Raw genomic sequence first — 27,378 nt, forward strand, 5'->3', positions numbered from 1 at the left:
CTACCATGCCGGCCCAATTAATTACAAGTTTGAGGAGATATGGCATATCACAAAGACTCTTACAAATATTTATAGATGTACAGTACTGAGCATTCTGACTGGGTGCAACACAGCCTGGTAATGAAGGGTCCAGCGCACAGGATTCCAAAAGGTTGAAAAGGGTTATAGAGTCAGCTAGTTCCACAATGGGCACAACCATCCCCACCAAAAGACAGATTGAAAAGATAGTGCCTCAGGAAGATAGCGTCCATTATTAAGGACCCTTAAAATCTAGGACATGCCTCCTTCTTGTTACTACCATCAAAGAGTTGATACAGGAACATGAAGACACAGTCTACAATTCAGGAACAGCTTCTTCCCCTCAGATTTCTGAGTGATCCATGAACACTAGATCATTATTTCTGTTATTGCACAATGTATTTTGTAATTTATAGAGAGTTGGAAATACTGCTACCACAAAACAACAAATTTCACATTCTATAAGACAATGATAATAAACTTGATTCTGATTCTAGAAATAATCTCTTAGATGAGAGTTCAAAAACTCAGAAAAATATTATTTTATACAAGGGAGAAATGGTCATACTTTCAATCACTATTGAAATCCTATCACGCTTATTCAAATTGCGTTTACCTGAATAATCCCAGTAGGGATCCACAGATTCTCTTCGTCTCCGTACATGAATAACATTTTCAAGTTCATTCTCCTGTAGTGATCCAACATGATCTTCTGTCAAGGCTAAGGAAAATATTGGTGGGGAGGACAGTGGAAGGGTGGGAAGGGAAAGAGATAAAAATATTGATTACATAACTTAAATTGTGCTAGGTTTTTAAAGTTTTGTAGATAAAACAATCAGTGAAAATTACAAATGCAAGTAAATAATAAAATGTTCTCGCTTTGATCATCAATTTACTGTTGTTAACATTTGGTTTACTTACTAAAACAGCATATAAATATTTAAATCAGTGAACAAAAGATAACTTTGAAGAAATTAGTAATGTATCATTACTTTATTAAGAATGAAAAAAAGATTAGTCTCCCAAAATTTAAAAAACACTGGAAGAATTCTTTGGGTCAAGCTGCATCCGTGGGGGTAAAAAGGCGGATGCTGACGATTTAGGTCAAGGCCCTACATAAAGACTGAAAGGGAAGAAAATTGCCTGCGTATAGTACTACAGGCAGAGATAGAGGCTGACAGGTGATCGGAGGAACCAGATCAGGAAGGGATGTTAAGCAGATGGAATCAGGCTTTGGTGATGGCAGAGGCTGAAGGATTCTTGATTGGTCAGGGCAAGAAGGGATACAGGGAGAAGACAAGAGATTGGGGCTGAGAGGAAAATTGGATCAGCCATGATGAAATGGCAGAGCAGGTTCAATGGGTCAAGTGGCCTAATTTGTATTTGATCTCTTTGTAGCAATGAAGAAGCTGGAGGGCAAACTGTTGTAGGAGTGATTGTTAAAATAATATGCAACCAGAAGATCAAGGTGGTCATTGCAGAGAGTGTATTTGCTCCACAATACCATTTCCTCATCTAGGCCTGATCTCAATGGAGAGCAGAAAGGTTGTGCAGAAGGTAAACTGTGATTTGTAGTGGGATTACATTGTTGTGGAAATGACAGAGGAAGATGTGTTGAGTGATATGTGTAAGTTACCCGTTTGTTCACTTCTCCATTCTTCCCCCACCTGAATGTATCGGCTTATCATCTGCTGCCCAGCACAGCTATGGATTGACAATCGGTCTTTCTTCTCAGTCCTGATGCAACCCAAAATGTTGACTTACACCTTTTAACTCTACATATGGTTCTTGATTTGCTGAGTCCTTCCAGCAATATATTTCATGTTCAATTCCAGCAGCTGCAGTCTCTTTTGTCTTCCTCATTTCTCTAGATTACATAGCAAATGCATGTTTTGCACTTCTCTGGAATTTAATTTTCCCACCCTCTGATACCCATCATTCACTTTGCATTGACAAAGCACATGAAAACAAGTTCCTTTCGATGATTGATTCAGAAGCAATAAGTGCTTTGAACCACGGGCATTGTTTAATTTCTAAGCAACAGATTGCAACTAAAATAAGCTTAGGTGAATCCATGGTGCCTAACGGCGACTCCTTTGCTTGCATCTTTGGAAACACCTCTATTTCCATCTTTAATATCTCTATTTGCCCCTTTCAGGGTTCTTTTGAAGACCCTGACCTGGAGTTACATGCTGACCTCGGTTCATTGTGGGAATGGGACCCACTCTCAGGGTTTCACAACTGGCTGTTATTTGCATGCCCTTTGCTCTCCTTCAGAGGTTCGAGATTTCATAGCTCTGGAAACGGTGGGGGAGGGGGGGGATAATCGGAGGTCAGTCTCCAGGCAGGAGATCGGTGTGTCGTGGCAGATGGAAGATCTTTGGGCACAGAGCTCAGAAAAAGTGACACAACGGACTTTTAACATTGTAAACCAGCGAGTTGTTTGTTATGTCTCCTCTCTTGCTGTGAAACAGAGACACCTCTTTCTCCCTTATGAGGGAGAGAGAGAGTCTGTGGTATGTGGAATACTGGGTGAATAAGTAATCTTTGGAGTACTGCCAGTCTGTGTCTTTGCTGTTGCTTTGCTCACACGTGAGCGCTTGGTGGTGGGCACCGATGCTGTTTTTTGCTGGTGGGGGGGAGGGGAGATCGTTGCTTGCTGCTGCTTGCACCTGGGAGGGAGGGGAGCGGGGCGGGGGAGCTTTGGGGTTCTAACATGTAACTGTCATTCATCCTTTGGGGGCACTCCTCTGCTTTTCGTGGATGGTTGCGAAGAAAAAGCATTTCAGGATGTATATTGTATACATTTCTTTAAAACCTTTAAAATAGTGACTGTGCCATACAATAACAATTTAAAACACCATAAGAATTGCAAACAAAATTCTAGGTGTTTCTACAATTATAAACAACCAAGAAGAGAAATTATAGAGTCAAACAATAAAATCTTCCGAGGTTTGTATAAGTATATATCACGGAGTTGAGAAAAATGTGCTTTTTATGAGTAAAGAAGTTAGGTGATGAAATTTCTCGGAATACATCTGACAAAAGCTGGTAATGCTACTTGAATTAAACATTATACAGTCAAGAGTGAAAAAACAATTTTTAAAAAACCTCTTATAGATCTGTACTTAACCATTTCAGACAGAAGCAATGAGACAAAAAAAAGGTGGAAAGGATATAATTCCCTGGTATAATTTTCATGACAATCTCCACTCTTTTTCTAAGTACAGTGACAGCAAATTTTAAATAAACGTATTTTAAAGATACTTTTCTATACCTTTATGATATTCTACTTCATTAATTCTCTTTAATAATAAAATGTATTGGAAATACTCAGGTCTGTAAGCTATTGAGAAAAAAAGTTAACACAATGCACACTTTCATCGACCAGAAATAAACCAAGTGGTGTTGGACCACGATAATGAAAGGCATGGGCCAGATTAAACTGGCTCCACCACACTACCCTATCAGCCATAGCACCTCATACCTCACCATACAAATTTACACAACCTTCCCACTCCCAACCCCACATATACATCCACCATTCCTACCCTCAAACCTAAACCTAAGGTCCAAAGCAGCACACTCCCCCCACTAACCCTAGGCACACCCCGATTAACCCTGGCCACACCCCCACAAACCCAATGACCTGTGTCAGGAGCGGCAAGATCCAAGAAAGGCAAATGTTGGACCTGGTTAATGAAGGCGTGGGCCAGATCAAAGTGGCAGGGTTGCGTGACACTGAATCTCAAGTGACAAGAACAAAAAGCACAAGAGGGCTGATTCGCCCACTGCCTGAATACTCTCAACCTAACCCTAACCCTAATTCATTCTATGATGCTGCCTATCTGCTAAGTATTTTCAGTATTATGCATTCGGATTTTAGGGTTTCACAATCTGCATGCTTGAAATTGCCTGCAGCTCAACATCCACTTGTGGTAAAAATTAATATTCTAAGAAATAAAACAAAAAAAAAATCAATGTTTTAGCTTCCATGAAACATTAAAAGTAACAGATCAGAATTTGTGGCTGGCATTGCTGACGAGGGAGAAAACACTCCATGGACATCAACTTTGGTGAAATTGCTGTCAGACAAGAGTTCAAGGAGATCTCTAGTGTTCCAATGGCTGTAATGTCATCAAGCTGGCTGAATAGTTAGTCCCAATAACAAATAAAAAAACAATACTTAAAACAAGGTAACGTGCCATAATGACTACTACCCTGTGGCTTCAGCATTCACCATATGCAATGTTGCAAAAGGCTGATCATGACCCGCATTAACTCCCAGAAAACCTCAACCCACCGCAATACACCTACCACTGACACAGGTCTACAGTGGACAGCCTCTCCCCGGCCCTACACTGGAGCATCTGCACAGTAAAGACACCTACATTAGATTATTGTTTATTGACTACAGCTCCATCTTCAAGACTATAATTGCAAACAAGCTCTTCATGAAATCTTGAGACTTGGGAATCAATACCTCCCTCTGCAACTAGATCCTCGACTCCCTGACCAATAAGCTGCAATCAGTGAGGATAGGCAGCAACATCTTCACAATCATGCTCAACATTGGCACTCTAAAAAGCTGCAACCTCAGGCCTACTCTCTAATTCCTATACACTCTCAACTGTGTTGTCAGATCTCTTCTAATTCCATCTACTAGTTTGTAGATTATATCACTGTAATGGGCCACAACTTAAATAATGATGTGTCAGAGTACAGGAGACACCAAGTGACATGGTATCATGACAACAGCCCTTACCTCAATGTTAGAAAAACAAAAGAGCTTGTCAGTGCCTTCAGAAGACGGATGATGCACATACTGCTGTTTACTTTACAGTGCTGAGGTCAAGAGGGTGAGAGCTTCAAGTTCCTACAAGTTGACATCACCTGTAACCTGTCCTGGTACAACCATCTAGACACCACAGCCAAGAAAGCCCACAAGCACCTCTACCTCCTCAAAGAAGAGAGAAATTTTGCATATTCCCTGAGTCTCATCAGAATTTTATGAACACACCATATAAAGCATCCTCTCCGGGTGCATTGCAGCTTGGTATGGCAACTGCTCTGCCTGTGACCGCAAGAAACAGCAGAATTGTGTACACAGCTCAGCACAATACAGAAACTAGCCACCCCTGCATGGACCCTAGGTGCCCTTCTTACTGCTCAGTAATGCAGCCAGCATAATCAAAGACTAAATGTCTATCCCAGACATTCTCCCTCCTTCTTTCTCCCCCCATCGGGAAGAAGACACAAAAGCCTAAAAGTACGTACCATCGGGTGCAAGGACTGCTTCTACTCTACCGTTATAAGACTATTGGTTCCGTTGTCCCATAAAATGAATTCTTGACCAAAATCTATCTTATTATGAACCTTGCACCAGATTGTCAACCTGCTTTCTCGATAATTGTAATTCTTCATTCTCTATTATGTTATTATTTTACCACAATGCTCTAATGAATTATTCTGTCTGAATGGGATACAAGCACATTTTTTCCCACTATACCTCTGGTAAATTGTATAGTTGTCACATGTACAAAGTACCAAAGTTCCGTTGTTTGTAAATTCAATTGCATAACTCTTTTTCAGCTTTACAAATCTGAAAATTGAGTAAAACTTCCCAATGATGTTGTGGTTCCGCATCACACCTGAGAACTTCATGTCATGAGCCTCACTTGTAATCCTGACACATTACTTATATCAGGCCATGTAATAATGCAATTCCTCACTGAATTTTGATGAGACTCAGATGAAAGAATGGTGATATATTTCCAATCAGTATGGCATGTGGTTTGGAAGGAAAATTCCAGGTGGTAGTGTTCCTGTGATTCTACTGGCCTTGACCTTCAACCTTTTGCAGTTTGAAAGTAGTGCCTAAGGAGTCTCATTAAGCTGCTGCAGTACATCCTGTAGACAGTACAAACTGCTTCTGTTGTGCATTGATGGCTGAGTGAATGGTTGCAGGTGGGGTGCCTATCAAGTGGGCTATTATTTCCTGGATGGTGCTCAAGTGTTGTTGTAGCTGAACTCATCCAGGCAAGTGGACAGTAGACGGCAGCCAGGCTTTGAGGAGTTAGGAATTGACTGCAAAGTGCATTACTGAAGAAAAATCAATTTGTGCAACAGTGTCTCTCTGAAGAGACTGTAGCTTTATTTATTTTAGAGATACAGCATGGTAACAGGCAATGAACTCATGTCACTAATTATCCTGCTAATCCACGTCTTTGGAATGTGAGAGAAAACTGGAGCACCCAGTAGAGCTAATAGGACTTGATGTTTTAATCCCTATGGTAAGTTGGCACTCTTGATGTTGGCAGTGGGCTTGGAGTGGTGACAAGGGGGGAGGGTAGGTACGTCATCGGGGTCATCAGGTGGGCACCCTCCTCCTTTGACGTTTTGTTGATAAGCCCACGACGTCTCCAGAGGGCTCAACGGTGCTACCTGGCATCTCAGATACACCCCCCTCAGTTCCATACCCTCCTGTCTTCATCTTGCAGCCCAGTTGTTGACTTTCCTTTTAATCCAAATCCAATTGCTGCTTTCTTCTGCTGCATTTAACAAGGACTTGATTGCTTGTTGGAGGGAGTGACCCATCACCCCCATCTTCTTCAATAGACTGGTCGTAGAAGTAGCAATGAATCTCCTGCATCCCACTTCTACAGGGAAAATCTTGGTCTTCCAGCCATTCTGGGCAGCTTCAGTTGCCAGTTCAGAGTACTTGGTCTTTTTCCTCTCATAAGCTTCTTCAACACCATCTTCCCATGGTACTGTCAATTCTACAACATATGCCAGCTTGGCTGTTGTGGATCACAGGACCATGTCTGGCCGGAGTGTTATAGCTGCAATGTCAGAGGAAACCCAAGTGCTAACGAGGAGATCATTCAAATTCCTTCCAGACAGCAGCAGAATTGAATGCCGGTCACTGGTGCAGTAATAGCATTACACTAACCACTATGCTACCGTGCCATATTGGATAATGGTTCTGCAATTTTGATCATTTCAAAATACTGTTTCACCTCCTATCATCCAGCCTCAAAAGCAGAAACTGTGCAAACTATGTGTACTATGAAAAATGTTTGAAAGAAGGAACATATACCAAACAGACTAGATTGCCCTATGTAGCTACTCATGGAGATTAATACTGCACTCCACACCAGAGTTTACTCCTGCAGGAGTGCTAACATACAGAAGACTTGGGATATGGCTGAGTGTAGCTCAGCTGGACTGTGAAGCTGTAAGAAAGGTAAATGAGTCAAAGAAAACTCTAGAAAGGGCAAAGGGTGAGATCGCAAAATGGTGCATGCTGAGATCTCTAACATGTCAAGAGATGAGTAAAATGAGACTACATAGTGACTTAGAGATAAATGGTTTGAAGGATTATATTGGAAGGTTGATAACAGGTTCACAGAGACCACCTGACATTCATACACGTCTCCCAAGAGAACATTAAGCAACACTGAGAGCTTGAATGTACTCCTTTAATGAATCAATGACAAAGCCTACCTGAAGGCATTCAAGGTACGACACCTGCAATGATTCTTTGCATCTTATAAATACTGCCATGCACACACAGCATATTACATTTTAAGCAAAGAACCCATTGTACAAAATCCTAATGAATCGGTATACCTGATTATTTTCCATGATAGTGTCTTATTTTTCTTCAGATGCACAGGATCATCTTGGAGATTTAACTACATAAAGAAAACAGAACTTCAAATGCTGGAAATCTGCCACAGAATCAAAAGTCTTGAAACAAAACAGAAAGAATATTTTGGATGTCAGAATTAAAAACAAATTTAAAAATGAACAACATTGAAAGAAAAGGATATATCAATGGGAAGAGCAAGGTGAAATACGAAGACAGAAAATGAATTGAATGAAATGACCTTAGCTGACAAACCACCAGGGCATCAGATAGCTACAGTGATCTTGACAGATAACTATAGAAAGAAGCATGAAGAGTTAAAAGACAGAATCATTCTAAAATTTTTTTTAGAAGTTGGAAAAGAAGTTTAGGCCTTTCAGCAAACTGAGAAAAAGAAAAGATGCCAAGGAACTTGAAAGTTTCCATATTTCCTATTCTCAAATACTCACTGCTCTATTAAGCTAAATATGTGTAATGCATAAGCTCCTCTGGGGTCCTAACTTGCAGTGATGTGTACAGAGAATGCAGAGTAACACAAAATAAAGATGGAGATTTCAAAATGGTATGACTGGTTTATTAGTGGTTCACTATGGGCTTACTAAGTAAGCACACCAAATTCAATCACTTCAGTTTTACCTTAGTCAATCAGACACAACAGAATGAAGCACTACTCTTCTAGATAGGAATATATGAAATAAAACAGTTAGCATTTCAATGCCCTTGCTTGCAAATGCCACCAGCTGCAAAGTGCTTGTGCAGTGTTCACATAGGCTTGGATGTGATTTTATTCTTTAATGAATTAACTTTTAAACAATATTGCAAAAGCTTACATAGGTACTTGCCAAGGACACCATCCGTATGGAAGAATAATAGGTATACCTTTGTATTTCTGTTTGATAATCAAAGACCAAACCTTGTTTGTATTTAAGCAACTTTTGTACATGAAAGTTTTAATTTTCTATTTTGGAACGGAGTTACCATGCCTTTTAGCATATGCAATATAAAACACGCAATGAAGAATATATAGCATCTTATCTGAACTGATGTTTTGTTTTACAAATCTGAAATATCCATTTGTGCTGATGAAAGTCGAACATTACAAGTTATGTACTGTCAGGAAGACATGGTGAAAGAGTTGGAATTGCTCTAGCTGACAAATGAGGGAATGGATAATCACTTGCTTAAATGCCTAACAGTTCACTAGAGAAAAAATGCTGCATTGCTCAAAGGGTTGGTAAAACAAAAGGCATACAAAGGAAAAAGCTACTTTATTAAACTATGTTGTGTTGATTCCCTCCCCCCCAAACAAACATGTGCCTTGATCCGTAGTCCCTGTTCCCATTCTTCCCATGTTCTTGACCACATAGCTAAACTAAATGTAAGTGATGTGGGCTTTTCTTTAATCTAGAGTTTAGGTAATACATTATACAGCCTTGCAGTCTACTGTAATAAAAGGTTTCTTTGGTCTCTTTTATTGTCACATTCAACTTTACACAACATCTCTTTAAACTGCACATCACAAAGATGAGAAACTTGCACAAAATGCTGGAGGAACTCAGCAGATCAGGCAACATCTATTGAAATGAATAAACAGTCAATGTTTTGAGCAGAGAGCCTTCTTCAGGAAATTGGTTATTTTGTTCCATACTATTTACTTTCATCCATGTTTTTAAAACATATACCAGAAAGTGCATTGTGCTGAACCTCATTCTAGCCAGTGGTTCTGCAAAGAATAACTTGTTATTTTCTCCTTTCTGTCCAACATGCAATTGACTTCACACCTACACATTGACGTGCAGAAGTCAGAATAGAACATCAACTCTAAAATACTACAGCGTAACCCTTCAGTTTTCTTTTGTCAATCTGCCCAAGAGTCTTTTAGATCCTCAAATGTATCTGCCTCTATTCCCACATCTAATACTCACCCTGGGAAAATATCTCTGGTTGTCCCCTCTGACTATACCTTTTATCACCTTATACTCCTCTATCATGTAATTTCTCATCCTCCCTCACTCCAGAGAGAAAAGCATCAGCTCACTCAACCTATCCTCACAAAGCATGCTCTCTAATTCAGGCAGCATTCTGGTAAATCTCCCCTGCACCATCTCTGAAGCTTCTATATCCTTCCTACAATGAGGAAACCAGAATTGAGCACAATACTCCAAGTGTAATTCAGCCAGAGTTTTATAGAGCTGCAACATTACCTAGTGGCTCTTGAACTCAATCCGTCCCCTCACCAGCTAATGAAGGCCAACACATCTCATGCTTTTGTGGAAGCTGTGGTTAAAGCAAGGGTAGCCTGGGGCAGTTATAGTCAAGTGAGACCTATAAAGTGTGACCACCAGAGGCACCTCTACTTATTACAGACGAGATGGGCTGGGTGACTACAACAGTGCGTATTCAAGCCAGACGAGTAAGGCCTCTGTAGTGAGACTTTTCCAGAAAGGGCCTCTTAAAACTTAGCTCCCCTTTACGTAATAGGGGTGCCAAAGACAGAAGAGGCAAGGATAACGGAAGGATGTGAAAAATACCCAACAACTAAGGCTCTGGTGTCTTCAGTAACTTCAAAATATCATTGGCTGTCAATTTTAAGTCACAATTGACTTGAACACCTCCATTGTGAATGGCGATTCACCTTGCAAGTAAGAAATTATAATGTATAAAATTTACAATGATCAATATCCATAACTGATGAGGCAATTCTGTAAAGACATAGCAGTTTTCTGTTCGGACTTCAGAAAGTGTGGGTGACAGGGGCTGTTCTCTGCTGTTCTCCTTGTGCACAAAATAAAAAGAGTGCTCGAGTTGTAAGAGCGTGTGTGTTCTGGGACCGGTTATTTTAGTTATTTCATCATCAGTGATGACAGTTATTTTGATACCTTCTTAACCTTCCTATCAGCTTGCGTGGCAACTTTGAAGAATCTATGGACACTGACCCCTATTTCCCACCTTGCTCCCTATATTCTCTCTGCAGGACCTCATCTCTTTTCCTACCTATGTCATTGGTACCAATACATACCAGGACTTTTGTCCACTCAGCCTCCTCCGGAAGAATGCTGTGGACCTTATCTGAGATGTCACTGATCATCTGGGAGCTTCTTTCACAACCACAAGAGTTTCATGTTTGTTCTCTGAACTACTGAATGCCCCCTCCCCTTCTGAGCCACAGAACAGGACTTAGTGCCAAAGATCTGGTTGCTGTGGCTATCCTCTGGTACTTTGACACCAACCGTGGCCCCCACCCCCAAACAGTATATAAGATGGTCTACTTGTTATTTAAGAGAATGGCCACAGGGGTTCTCTGCAATGGGATCTTTGACTTCATTATTGGAAAGCCAGACAGTACAGGTCACTAATAAAATCTCCTCCTTACTGAAAGTTAACACAGGTCCAACTCAAGGATGCATGCTTAGCCCGTTGCTCTCTCTCTACATTCATGACTATGTGGCTAAGCACAGCTCAAACGCCTTCCATAAGTTCGCCAATAACATCACTGTTGGCAGAATGTCACATGGCAGTGAAGAGGCACACAAAAGCGAAATAGATCAGCTAGATGTGTGGTATTGCAACAACAACCTTGCACGCAGCAAGACCAAGGAATAGATTGTAGAACTCAGGAAAGGGAAGTCTGGAGAACACATACCAATCCCTATTGAGGAGGCAGGTGGAAAAACTGAGCAGTTAAAAATTCCTGGGAGTTAACATCTCCTATTTTTGTAACTTAGCTTATTTTTGTTCTGCTGCCACAAAAGAACAAAGTTCATGACATACTGTACGTCAATTATGGCAAATCTGAGTCTACTTTTCTTTATTGTACTTTAAATTTTGGATTAAAATGTATTGAAAATCAAACTTGTTTATTTATTTCAATTACTGAAACTTATTCTACCTGGTTTAAAATGGTCTAGAATTGGAACCTTGGGATCTGATGCCTGAGGCCGAATCACTCATCAAAGTCCGATTTACTTTCTGGAAGGTTTACAGCATCAGCTCAACCACCTTTGCTTGTTTAGATGAGGTTAGTGGAGGTAGGTGCGTATTAGAAGTGGTGTATTAGGCAGTAGGTTGAAGCCTGTATTGTCTATAATTGGAGCACCATGCATTAGGCACTTTACTGATAAGCCTTTCTTTGCTAATTTCAGTTTGCATGAATAAAATACAGCTTAATGATTAAACACTTCAATTACAGTACAGAAAATCTCATGCCAGCATTTCCAGATAATTAAAGGTCTGCAGAAAAGCAGACATCTCGCGCTTATTCTATTAGAATGGGTTAACTGAACTTGGAAATCAGCCAACAGCTCATATTGCCATTGTCAGTATTAGCAATGACATAATAGAAAAGGAGGAGTTCAAAAGATGCAATAAAATGTAATAAAATTAAAAGTGGCTGCAAGTCTCAGAAAGGGAATTCAATGTGATATCAAAACTATATATGACTTGAATAATCAAATCAGGTGCAATATATCTTTCTAATCATTTTGATCGTTGAAAACAAAATGCCTCACGAACCCAACAATTTCTTTCCTATTCTGCCAAACAAATGATATCCTTATATAAAACAATATAACCTTATTGTCTCACTTAATTCTGAACTGTGTTCTCACTCAAAAAAAAATGTTTTTCACTTTTGCATTACTCAACAGAATCCTTTTCTAAGCCTTTGTTTCACTCATGTCTTGAGATTTGGTTTTCTTTCATGGAAACCCCAGTCTTAACCCAAAACTTGCATTCAACACCACAATCGTATTATTTTAATCTTTCATTCTAACTTTGTGTACAAATCCAATATTTAGTTTATTCATACGCCATGTGTTTAATATAATTCATTTTAACCCTTTAATCTATCATAGGTGTTTACTTATTCAGCAACAACAATCACGCTCTCTGGAATTTCCTATTCAGTTATCCCTATTTCTTCAGCCAAGTTTTTGCATTCTATCCTTTGCCAGCCATTTCATCTTTTATTTGTTGTTTGATTTATTTCTCTTTCATGTAATGAAATACCAAGTTATATTTTAATAGATGCAATTTCTTGTTGTACCTGTGTCTCAAAGCATTGCACTCAATTGTTTCAGGGGGTCAATTCCATCTCTAGAATGTTCTGATATTGAAAAGGAATAAGCAAAATATAATTTTGGGTTGTAATATTAATAGCAGTAACCAAGTTAAATTTATCTTAAATTGACATTCATCTGATGTGGGACTGAAAAATAGAATTAACATAAATATGGAGTCAGACAAATAAGAATTTGAAAAGAGAGTCATTGGTTCAACAAATTAATTCTTGGAATGGTGAATTACCAAGCGAAGAGAAATTAATCAGTCCTGCTTATACTCCTAAATCTAGAACAATGATCTGATCTGATCAGGGTAGATGTAAGGATGATGATTTCCCTTCATCACATGTCTGGAACCAAGGATCAGAGTCTCAAAATAAAGTTACCCATTCAGTTCAAAGGCAAGTATAAATTTCTTTATCTGGAAGCCAGTGAATGTGATGCAAATGTCTTTTCATCCATGTTGCTGAGTTTTTTTTAAAGAGAAATCAACAGATATTTTAGATATTAAGGGAATCAAGGGATATAGGGTTTGTGCAGAAAAGTGCAGTAAGGTAGAGTAACAGCCCTGATTTATTCAGTGGCAGGGCAGGCACAAGGGGAGTAATGACCCATTTCCATTCCTATTTCTTATGTTCTGAAATCAAGAAGCTTCCAACACAAGAAAAAAATTCTGTTTCTATTTATGTCCTGATGATCTGCAGTGCACCTTCATGGCGAATAAGGCAGTGGACGTATTTCAAACTTTTATGAGTAAGAGTCTGTACAAATAAAATTTATTTAAATAGCCAGTTATAAAATGGAAAAGGCAACCAGATGTCACTAACAAACACATTGTGCTAGCTATTAGTACAGACCCTAGTAGAATCAGAAAATTCAGTGGCTATGTATACTCTTACAACACAGGCAAAACTTCGGTCAAAAGGACTCAAGAGGATAAACATTTCCTGAATATCTTAACTATCGACTAGTTGATTTTCCAAGCTAAGAGATATCAAGGGCAACTAAATAATGGGAGATATTTAAATATGTTTGTGTTTTAACTGTTTAAGTGAACAAAGCCAATCTAAAATGTTCTGAAACTTTGGGTATTTACATGACGGAGCAATCGGAGTTAGTTTGCAGAAGCTATGAAAGGATTAGCAATTCAGAACATAAAAAACTGATGATGAACTATGAACAATGAAACATTCACAAGTAAAATGATACTTTTTATTTTAATTTTGCATTCACAATCTTAATTGGAAGCATTGTTTTATGCATGCCTCTGATCAATCAGATTTAATTGAACAGCTTTGCCCATTAGTACAAAAGGTGAATCACATTACAAACTGCATCATTTAATACAAACAAAAAATATTAGAATTGCTGCATAGATTTTGTGATCAAAAAAAACAAACTGCTTGACTGTCAATATATAAAGCAACTACAGTCAAGGACAGGAAATTCCCTGATTGTTCCCCTCAGCTAAGAAGCACTTGACAGCTGCAAGTAATTACTTAAATAGTTAAAGCAATAAGGAGCATGCTTGTAAATGCTAAGTCATTATATTCAGTAAAGAAACTAAAATACAAGGAAATACAACAATCATATTTCCTTATGGATTAATTTCTTCAGATTGATTTGTACTTCAATTATATTTACAATTCTGACATAGGTTTTATTTGAACAAGAATTCTTCATTTTTTTCCTTGCCTTCATTGGTCATTCGATCAAGCCCCATGGGCAACATCTAAAATCTAATGGAATGCTCCCATTCAAATGTCTGCCAATACAAACACATCTCATTGTACAATTCAAGCTGATAAAGTACTTCAAACTTGATCTCAGAATAAACCTTTCAAAGCTTCCAATATGTTCATAATTCAAAAAAAAGTTAAAAATGAATTGATTTTTGGCCTGCTAGCTAGAGCTAGTGAGACCAAGATTCTTTGTATAAACCAAACTTGAATAATTGTCTGTATGAGAAATGAATTTGCCTTGTGCTTTTTTGCATGCAAGTATTCAGGATTTAAGTACACATTTATGGATAGAGTTGAACATTTTATTTTTTCAAAAAAGTTTCAAAATTGAACTTTACAGCGTTGTTGGAAACTTCATGAGTTGCTATTTCAAATTTTATTTGTTCAATCTTTTTGCTCATTTTTTAACATTACCGATTTTAAAAGCAAGCTGGTGCACCAGACTCATGAAGTCCAGGTTATACAGTCACATTTACCATTGGGGGTGGCAGGGGCGGGGGGGGGGGGAGATGTACCTAAGAACTGCTTGTTTAAAAGTATCAGTAATAAGTATGAAAAGTATTAACATGGAAATGGATTTTAACATTTAGCAGTACATCAAACCTGCAAGAGTCATAGAGTTACACAGCAGATACACAAGCCAGTCACTTCCAACCAAGGTACTTTCCCAAGGCATCTCATTTGCTGTGTTTGGACCATATCCCTTGAAACCTTTTGTTTCCATTTATCTGTCCAAAAACATTATAACTGTACCCACGTGTATCATTCCCACTGCCAGCTCATGTCAGATACTCACCATCCTCCATATGAAAAAATTGCCCCTCAGGCACCCTTTAAATATATCCACTCTCACCTTAAACTTTTTGACTCCACTATCCTCGGAGAAAAACTATGACAATCCAGCCAGCTCTGAAGGATAAAGTTACAGAGCAATAGTGATAGGAAACTCGATAATTAGAGGGACAGACACGAGATTCTGTAGCTGCAAAATGGATGCCAGCTTGGTGTGTTGCATCCTGTTTGTTAAGGTCTAGGATGTTTCAGCGCAGCAGCTGAACATTCTCAAGGGAGAGGATGTGCCGCCAGAAGCTGTGATACATTTTAGCACATATGGTAATGATAAAAAGGGGAAAGCCATCCTGCACAGTGAGTATTGGGAGTTAATATCAAGGTTGAAAGGCAGTGAGCGACTTCAACTGCCATGATATACACTATGTGAATTCCTTAGTGCAATCAATTTAGATATTTGTTTGGTGCATCAAGGAGGGCTTCCTGAATCAGTATCTCCAAAATAAAGAACAGGTCATACTGGAACTGGGGTTAAGTAATGAGCCTGGCCAAGTGACTGACCTTTCATGGGAGAACAATTAATGAAGAGTGACAGCACTCCTTAAGTTTTAAGATAGCTATTGATAACTATGGATCTTGCAGGATAGTATTAAATTGGAGAAAGAAAAATTGAGAGTATTAGGCAGAAATAGGGAGAGTTAATTGGAAACTGTTGTGTTTGGACAAACCCATGTCTGATGTGGAGGGTGTTTGAAGACTAACTGCATAGAGTACAGGACAGGTACATTCCACAAAGAAGGAAAGTCAAGGGTTGCAAGGTAAGGGAATCTTGGATGTCAAGAGAAGTGGTGAGCTTAGAAAAGTAAAAAGAAAGCTAAAATCAAAGAGTCTTTGAGGATTACAAAGAAGGCAGGAAAGACCAAAGAGAAAATTAGGAAAGCCACAGAAGCAAGTAGGATTAAAAAGAACCCAATGTGTTCTGTATACATCAAGAGCAAAAGGATAATGAGGACCACTTAAGAATAAAGGAGGAAATGTGCTACAAGGTGAGATCCTAAATGAGTATATTGCATCAATATTTACCAAGGAGTAGGACATAGACAATAAGGGGATTGGTGTTGAGCACGCTAATTTGTTAGGGCATTTTGAGATAATAGAGAAGTGCTGGGTCCCTTAAAGAATATTAAGGTAAGTTGTCAGGTTATTGAGAGGCAAGAGATGAAATTGCAGATCCCTTGATTAATATTCTTGTGTCCTCTCTAGCGATAGGCAAGGTCACAGGTGACTGGCAGATAGCTAATGTTGTCCTTTTATTTAAGGAGATAAACAGGGATAATCCTGGAAACTACAGATTGGTGAGACTTGTGTCACTGATAGTAAAGTTGCTGGAGGTAATTCTTAGGGATAGAATTTATGAGTATTTGGAAAACTAATAACTAATTGGGGACAGTCAACATGGTTTTGTGGAGGACAAGTCTTGCTCTACTAACTTGATAGAATTTTTCAACTGGGTGACAAAGGTGACTGATAAAGATAGAGCTGCGGATGTTGTCTATATGGATTTTAGTAAGGCACTTTCCAAAAGCCCTCATGGGAGGCTTGTCCAGAAGATTAAGAATGCATGGGACTCACAGTGACTTGGCCTTTTGGATTCAGAATTGGCTTGCCCATATAAAGACAAAACAGTGGTCAGCGGAATCTATTCTGACTGGAGGCCTGTGACTTATGTTGTTTGGCAGGGATTTGTACTGGGACCTCTGCTACCTGCCATAAAAATAAATAACCTAGTGAAAGTGTAGACAGGTGGGTTAGTAGGTTTGCAGATGATATGAAGATCGGTAAGGCTGTGGATAATGTAGAAGACTAGCAAAGGATATAGGAGGACACAGATCAGTTGAAGATATGGGTGGAAAAAAGACAGATGAAGTTTAACCTGGCCAAATGTGAAGTGTTGCACTTTGGGATATTAAACGTAAAGTGACAGTATACTGTTAATGGCAAGACCTTCAATAATGTTGATGTACAGAGGGTTCTTGGGTCCAAGTCCATAGCTCCCTGAAAATAGCTACACAGGGTGGTAAAGGCGGGCATACTTGCCTTTATTAATCAAGGAACTGAGTTCAAAAGTGAGAAAGTTATGTTGCAGCTTTATGAAACTCTATTTTGCTATTTATTTATATCTGCATTGCAGGGTTTGTTGTCCATTGATCCTATCTACGACTACTGTTCTATAGATTTGCTAAGTTTGCCGACAGAAAAAGGATCTCAGGGTTGTATGTGGTGACATTGATGTACTCTAATAATATATTTTACTTTGACTTTGCCTCTAATTAGGCCACACTCAGTTCTAGTCGCTCCATTATAGGAAGGATGCAGAGATTTTGGAGAGGGTGCAGAGGTTTACCAGGATGCTGCCTGTATTAGAAGGCATGTGCTTTAAAGGTTGAAAAACTTGTTCTGTTTTCTCTGGAGTGGCCATGTCCAAGGGCACATCTGATAGATGTTTGTAAGTTTGAGAGGCATAGATAAATCAAAAGACATGATAGATTCCAAACTCACTTTTTAGTATTTAATTACTTTACAACATTATTGGCAAAAACTAACCTTTATCCAAAACATATAAAAAAACTGGACACTGTTAATTATTAGAGACTACATATTGAATACAGTATTTAATAAAATAACAAAATGATAAGCCTCTCAGGGTAAAGAAATTAATAAAATTCTATTGCAATGAAATTAGCATAATTTTTCAGCAAGCCATTCTAAATATTCCTGTTCTACTCAGCACTTAAGTCATGGAAAATAATTTGTGCTCAAGTTCACAAGAATGCACTTTAAAGCTGTAGCTCTTAAGGTCTGCATCTTTGTTTAAGTATATGACCCCAATTTTAAGTTAGCAGCCTGTTGGGAACAGGGTAGGTATAAACCCAAAATTGATTTTCCTCCAGGAAAACCAAGTTAATGATGGAAATGACCAAGATCATAAACAAATATACTGCGTACAAGTGAAGTAAGTTTCAATCAATTAGCCATTCTATTATCTTGTCACATTTCTAACATTAAGTTCATTTTTTCCATCCTTTTCACTGATTTCCACTGGACATATCTTTCCCTCCCACCATATTTTGAGAAATGGGAGTTTAGAACAAGACAGTTGTGTGTAATGACAAAGATTGGTTCAGTTTTAAATATAAGCTGTGATTAATGCAGTTTTGAAAGTGAGTGGAACAGTACCAATTTTGAGAAAATTATCAGCATTAACAAATTATAAGCCAATAAGGTAAACTGGGCAGTCAGCTATTTAGTGGGAATCAGGTTTCCAACATAAGGAGTTTGGTTACATCATGCAAAAAGATCTTCAACTAGTTCGAGATTCAGCTTCAAACATGAAAGTCAAAAATATCAAACAAAATACAATTTTCAGGTTGACATAGTGAACCATATAACAAGCAAACATTAAAAATAAACTTAATGAATGCAGCTCTCAATGGATCCACGGGGTTATTCTTTAGAATGTTAAGTCTAGCAAATACAAGCTGAATTAGAACCAAAATCTGCGTAAATGTTGCAAACTAAATTACATTTAATTGTCAGAAATTGCAATGATAAATCAATTAAAATCCATGATCAACAAATATTACAGAAGGTTAGATAGATGCAGGGAAACAATGTGCAGCAGTAATGGATCACAGTTTACACTGGTTGTCCTTGACATTGCAAATAACTAATTCCTATCAACATAATCATTGCAATATTGCTCTTGTCAACTTTCCTCAGCTTTATAAGAGTCTTGAACTTCAGTTAATTTGCCTGTAATTGGGCTTTTCACTGACCTTGAGCATTATGCACTTGCAAAGAGGACAATGTAAAACGTCACCTTGCAGCACTCTTTAAACATTGTGAATCAAAAATCTTAAGATGCATTGCAGTATAACCTCAAAAAAAGTAAGCAATTTCTCTATTATTCTGATGCTACGTAAACCCACTATCTAAAGTCTGTTAAATAGTTCTCTGCAATAGCAAATCCTCAGATATTACTGTGAAGATGCATTGTGCAGGTTGAGAACGTCGGCAGAACATAGGTAAAATGTACTTGTGGATAAATTTGCATCTGGTTCGAAATTGGTCACAGAGGATGCACTCCAGAATTGGCATTGTTGGTTTTATGCTATATTTAATTATCAACTTAAACATAGACCTATTTAATACAGGTATAGTCTACTGACTTGCTGAATTCCTCCAATACATTGCTCAAGATTTCCAGCATCTGATAAAGATTAAGGATTAGCCTTATTTGTCACATGTACACCATTACACAGTTACAATGTATCACTTTGTGTCAATGACCAACATAGTCGAAGGATGTGCTGAAGTAGCCCACAAAGGCCGCCATGCTTCCAGCATCATCATAGCATGTGCACAACTTACCAACCCATATGGGTTTTTGGAATGTGGGAGGAAACTAGAGCACCCAGAGGAAACCCACGTGATCACGCAGGGAACATACAAACCCCTTACAGACAGTGGTGGAATTGAACCCGGATCGCGAGCAATTATAACTAACTGCTACAATACTGTGTTAAATACAGATACCGTGAACATAATGTTCAAGTGTTCAGCTGCTGAAAGGTTAGCAGTTTGTAGATTAGATTTATTACTGACAATGACGTTTGATCCAGATTTGTGTTAAGCATATACAGTAGTTAAAAAGAATGCCCAAATGCATATTTATGGAAAATCATTTAAGATTCAAAATGTTTTGAGACCAAGTAAATGACTGATTGTGCAGGATCAATGAAGTGAAAGGTAGATCAAATAAAGTCTGAGCATAATTTCACAAAGTAACGGATTATGAAACATACTATTTTGTCCTTTTACATAGAATTTTGGAAGGATGTCACATGAAATACATACTTTATACTTTATTGTCACCAAACAATTGATACTAGAACATATAATCATCACAGCGATATTTGATTCTGCACTTTCCACTCCCTGGATTACAAATATTAAATATTAAAAATAGTAAAAATTAGTAAATATTAAAAATATAAATTATAAATAGAAAATAGAAAAATGGAAAGTAAGGTAGTGCAAAAAAACTGAGAGGCAGGTCCGGATATTTGGAGGGTATGGCCCAGATCCGGGTCAGGATCCGTTCAGCAGTCTTATCACAGTTAGAAAGAAGCTGTTCCCAAATCTGGCCATATGAGTCTTCAAGCTCCTCAGCCTTCTCCCGGAGGGAAGAGGGACGAAAAGCGTGTTGGCTAGGTGGGTCATGTCCTTGATTATCTTGGCAGCAACGCTCCGACAGTGTGCGGTGTAAAGTGAGTCCAAGGACGGAAGATTGGTTTGTTTGATGTGCTGCACCGTGTTCACAATCTTCTGCAGCTTCTTTCAGTCTTGGACAGGACAACTTCCATACCAGGTTGTGATGCACCCTAGAAGAATGCTTTCTACGGTGCATCTATAAAAATTAGTGAGGGTTTTAGGGGACAGGCCAAATTTCTTTAGTTTCCTCAGGAAGTAAAGGCGCTGGTGGGCCTTCTTGGCAGTAGACTGCTTGGTTGGACCAAGTCAGGTCTTTTGTGATATTGACCCCGAGGAACTTAAAGCTTTTGACCTGTTCCACTTGCGCACCACCGATGTAAATTGGGTCGTGCGGTCCGCTACTCCTTCTGAAGTCAACAACCAATTCCTTCGTCTTGCTGACGTTGAGGGATAGGTTATTGTCTTTGCACCATGCCACCAGGTTCTTAATTTCCTCTCTGTACTCAAACTCATCATTACCCAAGATACAGCCTACAATTGTTGTGTCATCAGCAAACTTATATATTGAGTTTGACGGAAACTTGACTACACAATTATGGGTGTACAGTGAGTACAGCAGGGGGCTGAGAACACAGCCTTGTGGGGCACTGGTGCTCAGAGTAATTGTAGAGGAGAGCTTGTCCCCTATTTTTACAGCCTGGGTCCTGTCTGTGAGGAAGTTGGAGATCCAGCTGCAGATCTGAGTGCCAAGGCCCAGGTTTCGGAGCTTAGGAATCAGTTTATTTGGAATGATGGTATTAAAGGCAGAGCTGTAGTCAATGAAAAGGAGCCTTACATATGCGCCTTTATTCTCCAGGTGTTCTAAGGAGGAACGTAGGGCCAGAGAGATGGCATCTGCCGTTGACCTGTTGCTCCGGTAGGCGAATTGCAAAGCGTCGAGGTTGACCGGTAGGCTGTGGTTGATGTGTGCCATAACCAATCTCTCGAAGCACTTCATAGCAATTGATGTCAGAGCCACAGGTCGATAGTCATTCAGACATGCCACCTTGCTCTTCTTCGGCACTGGGATTATTGTTGCCTTCTTAAAACACGAGGGGATCTTAGACTGAAGCAAGGAGCAGTTGAAGATGTCAACAAACACTCCAGCTAGCTCGCTTGCACAGGCCCGGAGAACCCGTCCCGGGACACCACCTGGGCCCGTCGCCTTCCTTGGATTTATCTTCAGGAAGGCCCTTCTAACGTCCTCCTCGGTGACGATGAATATCGATGCCACCAGGTCCAGTTCATCCGGAGGGAGCCGGACACTCCTCTTCTGTTCGAATCTTGCGTAGAATACGTTAAATTCGTCAGGAAGAGAAGCGCCACAGTTATTGATATTCCCAGCCTTTTCTTTGCACCCAGTGATCTCATTTAGACCCTGCCATAGTCTACTGGCATCCCTCTGGTTAGCCTAGGCTTCCAACTTGGCTCGATATTGCCTCTTGGCACCCTTAATGGCTTTCCGGAGCTCACGCCTCGATTCCGTGTAGCGACTGGTATCCCCGGACCTAAAAGCCGCAGCTCTAGCCTTTAAAAGGGACTTGACCTCATAATTCATCCAAGGTTTCTAAATAAATACTTTATTTAGTTTTAGTTTGGTTTTTCAAGACAGAATTTCCACCTTGCATTAATTATTTCCTATAATTAGATGCCCTCAGCATTTTGTAATACAAGCTAGTAGCTACATGCACCAATTGTACTATATTCTCTTGAACGACAATAGGGACAGCATATTGTAGAGAATCAGCTTTAACTCTTGAGGACAAAGGATAAAACTATGTTAGCAGGCACTGTTTGAAAAGTCGACTTGACAACTATATCTTCAGGACATCACAAAGTACTTCACAGTAATGAGATGCATTGTAAAAACAATGAGGCTACTGTTGTGAATAGGGTAGTTAATTGCAAACAAAACTCTCTAAAAGAGCACTCTGAGAAAGACCAGATCCTGGTCTAGATCTTAAACCCATTGGTATTAACTATTAAAGCAATAGCAGTTCCCAGATCAAATATGTTCATTTGCTCTACCACTTGACTCTGAAATCTTCACTCTGGGAAAACTCTACGGCTGGATTCCAAATAAACTTCAGTCAGGACTGAGGGGTAAAGGACTTTGGAGGCAAAGGGGGAACTTAAATTTAAAAAAAATTACACTTGGTGGTCATTTTATTAGGTATCTCCTATACCCAATAAAGTGGCTATTGAGTGTATGTTAGGCAGCATTGTTGGAAAAGAGTACAGTCGATGTTTTAGGAACACAGAAAACCGGTAACACAATACAGGCCCTTCAGCCCATAATGCTGTGCCAAACATGCACTTACTTCATAAATTATCTAGGGTTACCCATAGCCCTCTATTTTTCTAAGCGCCATGTATATCCAGGAGTCTGTTAAAAGACCCTATCTTATCTGCCTCCACCACCGTTGCCGGCAGCCTATTCCACGCATTCACCACTCTCTGCATAAAAAACTTACCCCTGACATCTCCTCTGTACCTACTTCCAAGCACCTTAATAGTGTGCCCTCTCATGTTAGCCAATTCAGCTCTGGGAAAAAGCCTCTGACTATCCACACGACCAATGCCTCTCACCATCTTATACACCTCTATCAAGTCACCTCTCATCCTCCGTCGTTCCAAGAGGAAAAGGCCAAGTTCACTCAACCTATTCTCACAAGGCAACATCCTTGTCAATCTCCTCTGCACCCTTTCTATAGTTTCCGCATCCTTCCTGTAGTGAGGAGACCAGAACTGAGCACAGTACGCCAAGTGGGGTCTAGTCAGGGTCCTGTATAGCTGTAACATTACCTCTCGGATCTTAAACTCAATCCCACAGTTGATGAAGGCCAATGCACCATATGCCTTCTTAATCAGAGTCAATCTGTGCAGCGGCTTTGAGTGTCCTATGGACTTGGACCCCAAGATGCCTCTGATCCTCCACACTGCCAGGAGTTTTACCACTAATACTATATTCTACCATCATATTTGACCTACCAAAATGAACTGCTTCACACTTATCTAGGTTGAACTCCGTCTGCCACTTCTTAGCCCAGTTCTGCATCCTATCGATGTCATGCTATAACCGCTAACAGCCCTCCACACCATCCACAGCACCCCAACCTTTGTGTCATCAGCAAATTTACTAACCATCCTTCCACTTGCTCATCCAGGTCATTTATAAAAATCACAAAGAAAGGGGTCCCCGAACAGATCCTTGAGGCACACCACTGGCCAACGACCTCCATGCAGAATATGACCCTTCTACAACCACTCTTTGCCTTCTGTGGGCAAGCTAATTCGGGATCCACAAAGCAAGGTCCCCTTGCATCGCATGCCTCCTTAACTTTCTCAATAAGTCTTGCATGGGGTACCTTATCAAATGCCTTGCTGAAATCCATATACACTACATCTACTACTCTACCTTCATCAACGCGTTTAGCCACATCCTCAAAAAATTCAATCAGGCTCATAAGGCATGACCTGCCTTTGACAAAGTTATGCTGACTATTCCTAATCTTATTATGCTTCTCCAAATGTTCATAAATCATTGCCTCTCAAGATCTTTTCCATCAACTTACCAACCACTGAAATAAGACTCATTGGTCTATAATTTCCTGGGCTATCTCTATTCCCTCTCTTGAATAAAGAAACATCTGCAACCTTCTAAATGCTCTGGAATCTCTTTCGTCCCCAGTAATGATGCAAAGATCATTGCCAGAGGCTCAGTAATCTCCTCCCACAGTAGCCTGGGGTATATTTCGCCTGGTCCCGGTGACTTATCCAACTTGATACTTTCCAAATGCTCCAGCCCATTCTCTTTCTTAATGTCTATATGCTCAAGTTTTTCAGTGCGCTGTAAGTCATCCCTGCAATTGCCAAGATCCTTTTCCGTAGTGAGTAGTGAAGTGAAGTATTCATTAAGTACCTCTGCTATCTCCTCCAGTTCCATACACACTTTCCACTGTCACACTGGATTGGTCCTATTCTCTCATGTCTTATCCTCTTGCTCTTTACATACTTGTAGAACGCCTTCGGGTTTTCTTTAATCCTGCTCACCAAGGCCTTTTCATGGCCCCTTCTGGCTCGAATTTCATTCTTAAACTCCTTCCTGTTAGCCTTATAATCTTCTAGATCTCTATCATTACCTAGTTTTTGGAACCTTTCATAAGTGTTTCTTTTCTTCTTGGACTAGATTTTCAACAGCTTTTGTACACAATGGTTCTGTACCCTACCATCCTTTCCATGTCTCATTGGAACGTACCTATGCAGAACCCCACGCAAATATCCCCCGAACATTTGTCACATTTTTGCCGTAAATTTCCCTGAGAACATCTGTTCCTAATTTATGCTTCCAAGTTCCTGCCTGATAGCTCAATATTTCTCTTTACTCCAATTAAATGCTTTCCTAACTTGTCTGTTCCTATCCCTCTCCAATGCTATGGTAAAGGAGATAGAATAGTGATCACTATCACCAAAATGGTCTCCCACTGAGAGACCTGACACCTGGTCTCTCAGTCTCTCAACCATGTCTACGCCCACCTGGACAAGCCAGCGAGCACTGTGAGGGTCATGTTTTTTGACTTCTGCAGTGCGTTCAACACCATCCGCCCTGCTCTGCTGGAGGAGAAGCTGACAGCGATGCAGGTGTATGCTTTCCTGGTGTCATGGTTTCTTGCTTTACTGATTGGCAGACCACAGTATGTGTGCTTGCAACGCTGTGTGTCCGACAGAGTGATCAGCAGCACTGGGGCTCCACAGGGGACTGTCTTGTCTCCCTTTCTTTTCACTATTTACACCCCGGACTTCAACTACTGCACAGAGTCCTGTCATCTTCAGAAGTTTTCTGATGACTCTGCCATAGTTGGATGCATCAGCAAGGGAGATGAGGCTGAGTACAGGGCTATGGTAGGAAACTTTGTCACATGGTGTGAGCAGAATTATCTGCAGCTTAATGTGGAAAAAGACTAAGGAGTTGGTGGTAGACTTGAGGAGGGCTAAGGCACCGGTGACCCCTGTTTCCATCCAGGGGGTCAGTGTGGACATGGTGGAGGATTACAAATACCTGGGGATACGAATTGACAATAAACTGGACTGGTAAAAGAACACTGAGGCTGTCTACAAGAAGGGTCAGAGCCATCTCTATTTCCTGAGGAGACTGAGGTCCTTTAACATCTGTCGGATGATGCTGAGGATGTTCTACGAGTCTGTGGTGGCCAGTGCTATCATGTTTGCTGTTGTGTGCTGGGGCAGCAGGCTGAGGGTAGCAGACACCAACAGAATGAACAAACTCATTCGTAAGGCCAGTGATGTTGTGGGGATGGAACTGGACTCTCTGACGGCAGTGTCTGAAAAGAGGATGCTGTCCAAGTTGCATGCCATCTTCGACAATGTCTCCCATCCACTACATAATGGACTGGTTGGGCACAGGAGTACATTCAGCCAGAGACACATTCCACCAAGATGCAACACTGAACGTCATAAGAAGTCATTCCTGCCTGTGGCCATCAAACTTTACAACTCCTCCCTTGGAGGGTCAGACACCCTGAGCCAATAGGCTGGTCCTGGACTTATTTCCTGGCATAAATTACATATTATATACTACTATTTAATTATTTATGGTGCAACTGTAACAAAAACCAATTTCCCTCGGGATCAATAAAGCATGACTATGACCTGACTCGGTTCATTTCCCAATACCAGATCAAGTACAGCCTTTCCTCTGGTAGGCTTATCGACAGTGTCAGGAAACCTTCCCGAACACACCTAAGAAACTCTACCCCATCTAATCCCCTTGCTCTAGGGAGATGCCAATCAATATTGGGGAAATTAAAATCTCCCATCACGACAGCGCTGTTATTATTACACCTTTCCAGAATCTGTCTCCCTATCTGCTCCTTGATGTCCCTGTTACTATTGGGTGGTCTATAAAAAAAAAACACCCGGTAGAGTTATTACCCCTTCCTGTTTCTAACTTCTACCCACAGAGACTCAGACAATCCCTCCACGTCTTCTCCCTTTTCTGCAGCCATGACACCATCTCTAATCAGCAGTGCCACTCCCCCACCTCTTTTGTCTCCCTCCCTGTTCTTTCTGAAACATCTAATGCCTGAGAATAAAAGATGAGGAGTAGATCTAAAAAGGTGGAGGGAGGGGAAGGAGAAACACAAAGTGATAGGCAAACCTTATCACTTTGTGTTTCTCCCTTCACATCCCCACCTTTTAAATCTACTCATCTTTTATTCTCCAGTCTTGCTAAAGGGTCTTGGCCCAAAACGCCAACTATACTTTTTTTCCAATAGATGCTGCCTGGCCTGCTGAGTTTCTTCAGCATTTTGGTGAGTTACTTGGATTTTCAGCATCTGCAGATTTTCTCTTGTTTGTGACTGAGTGCATGTTCCTGGTTTTCTGTTGTTGCAGCCCATCCACTTCAAAGTTTGATGTGTTGTGTGTTTTGAGATGCTCTTCTGCACATCACTGTTTCACACATGGTTATTTAAATTACTGTCGCCTTCCTGTCAACTTGAACCAGTCTGGCCATTCTCCTCTGACCTCTCTTCTTTACAAGGTGTTTTCACCCACAGAACTGCCACTCGCTGATTTTTTTTTGTTTTCCCCCTCATTCACTGTAAACTCTAGAGGCTGTTGTGTGTGAAAATTCCAGGAGATCAGCAGTTTCTGAGATACTCTATCCATCCTGTCTGCCACCAAGAATCATTCCATAGTCAAAGTCACTTAGATCACATTCCTTCCCCATTCTGATGTTTGGCCTGTACATCAACCGAACTTCTAGACCATGTTTGCATGTTTT

The 27,378-nt window shown here is 40.1% G+C and overlaps 1 protein-coding gene across 1 annotated transcript in view; it reads right to left on the reverse strand.

Moving 5' to 3' along the window:
* Positions 1-27,378, reverse strand: part of LOC134356821 (receptor-type tyrosine-protein phosphatase gamma-like) — a 699,039-nt gene that overhangs the window by 625,952 nt on the left and 45,709 nt on the right. Inside the window, exon 2 of the mRNA XM_063067988.1 lies at positions 635-739. Within this exon, the coding sequence (XP_062924058.1) occupies positions 635-739 (105 nt within the window). The remainder of the gene's footprint in view (positions 1-634; positions 740-27,378) is intronic.

This window comes from Mobula hypostoma, chromosome 15 (genome assembly GCF_963921235.1).
Source record: "Mobula hypostoma chromosome 15, sMobHyp1.1, whole genome shotgun sequence".
Classification (NCBI taxonomy): domain Eukaryota; kingdom Metazoa; phylum Chordata; class Chondrichthyes; order Myliobatiformes; family Myliobatidae; genus Mobula; species Mobula hypostoma.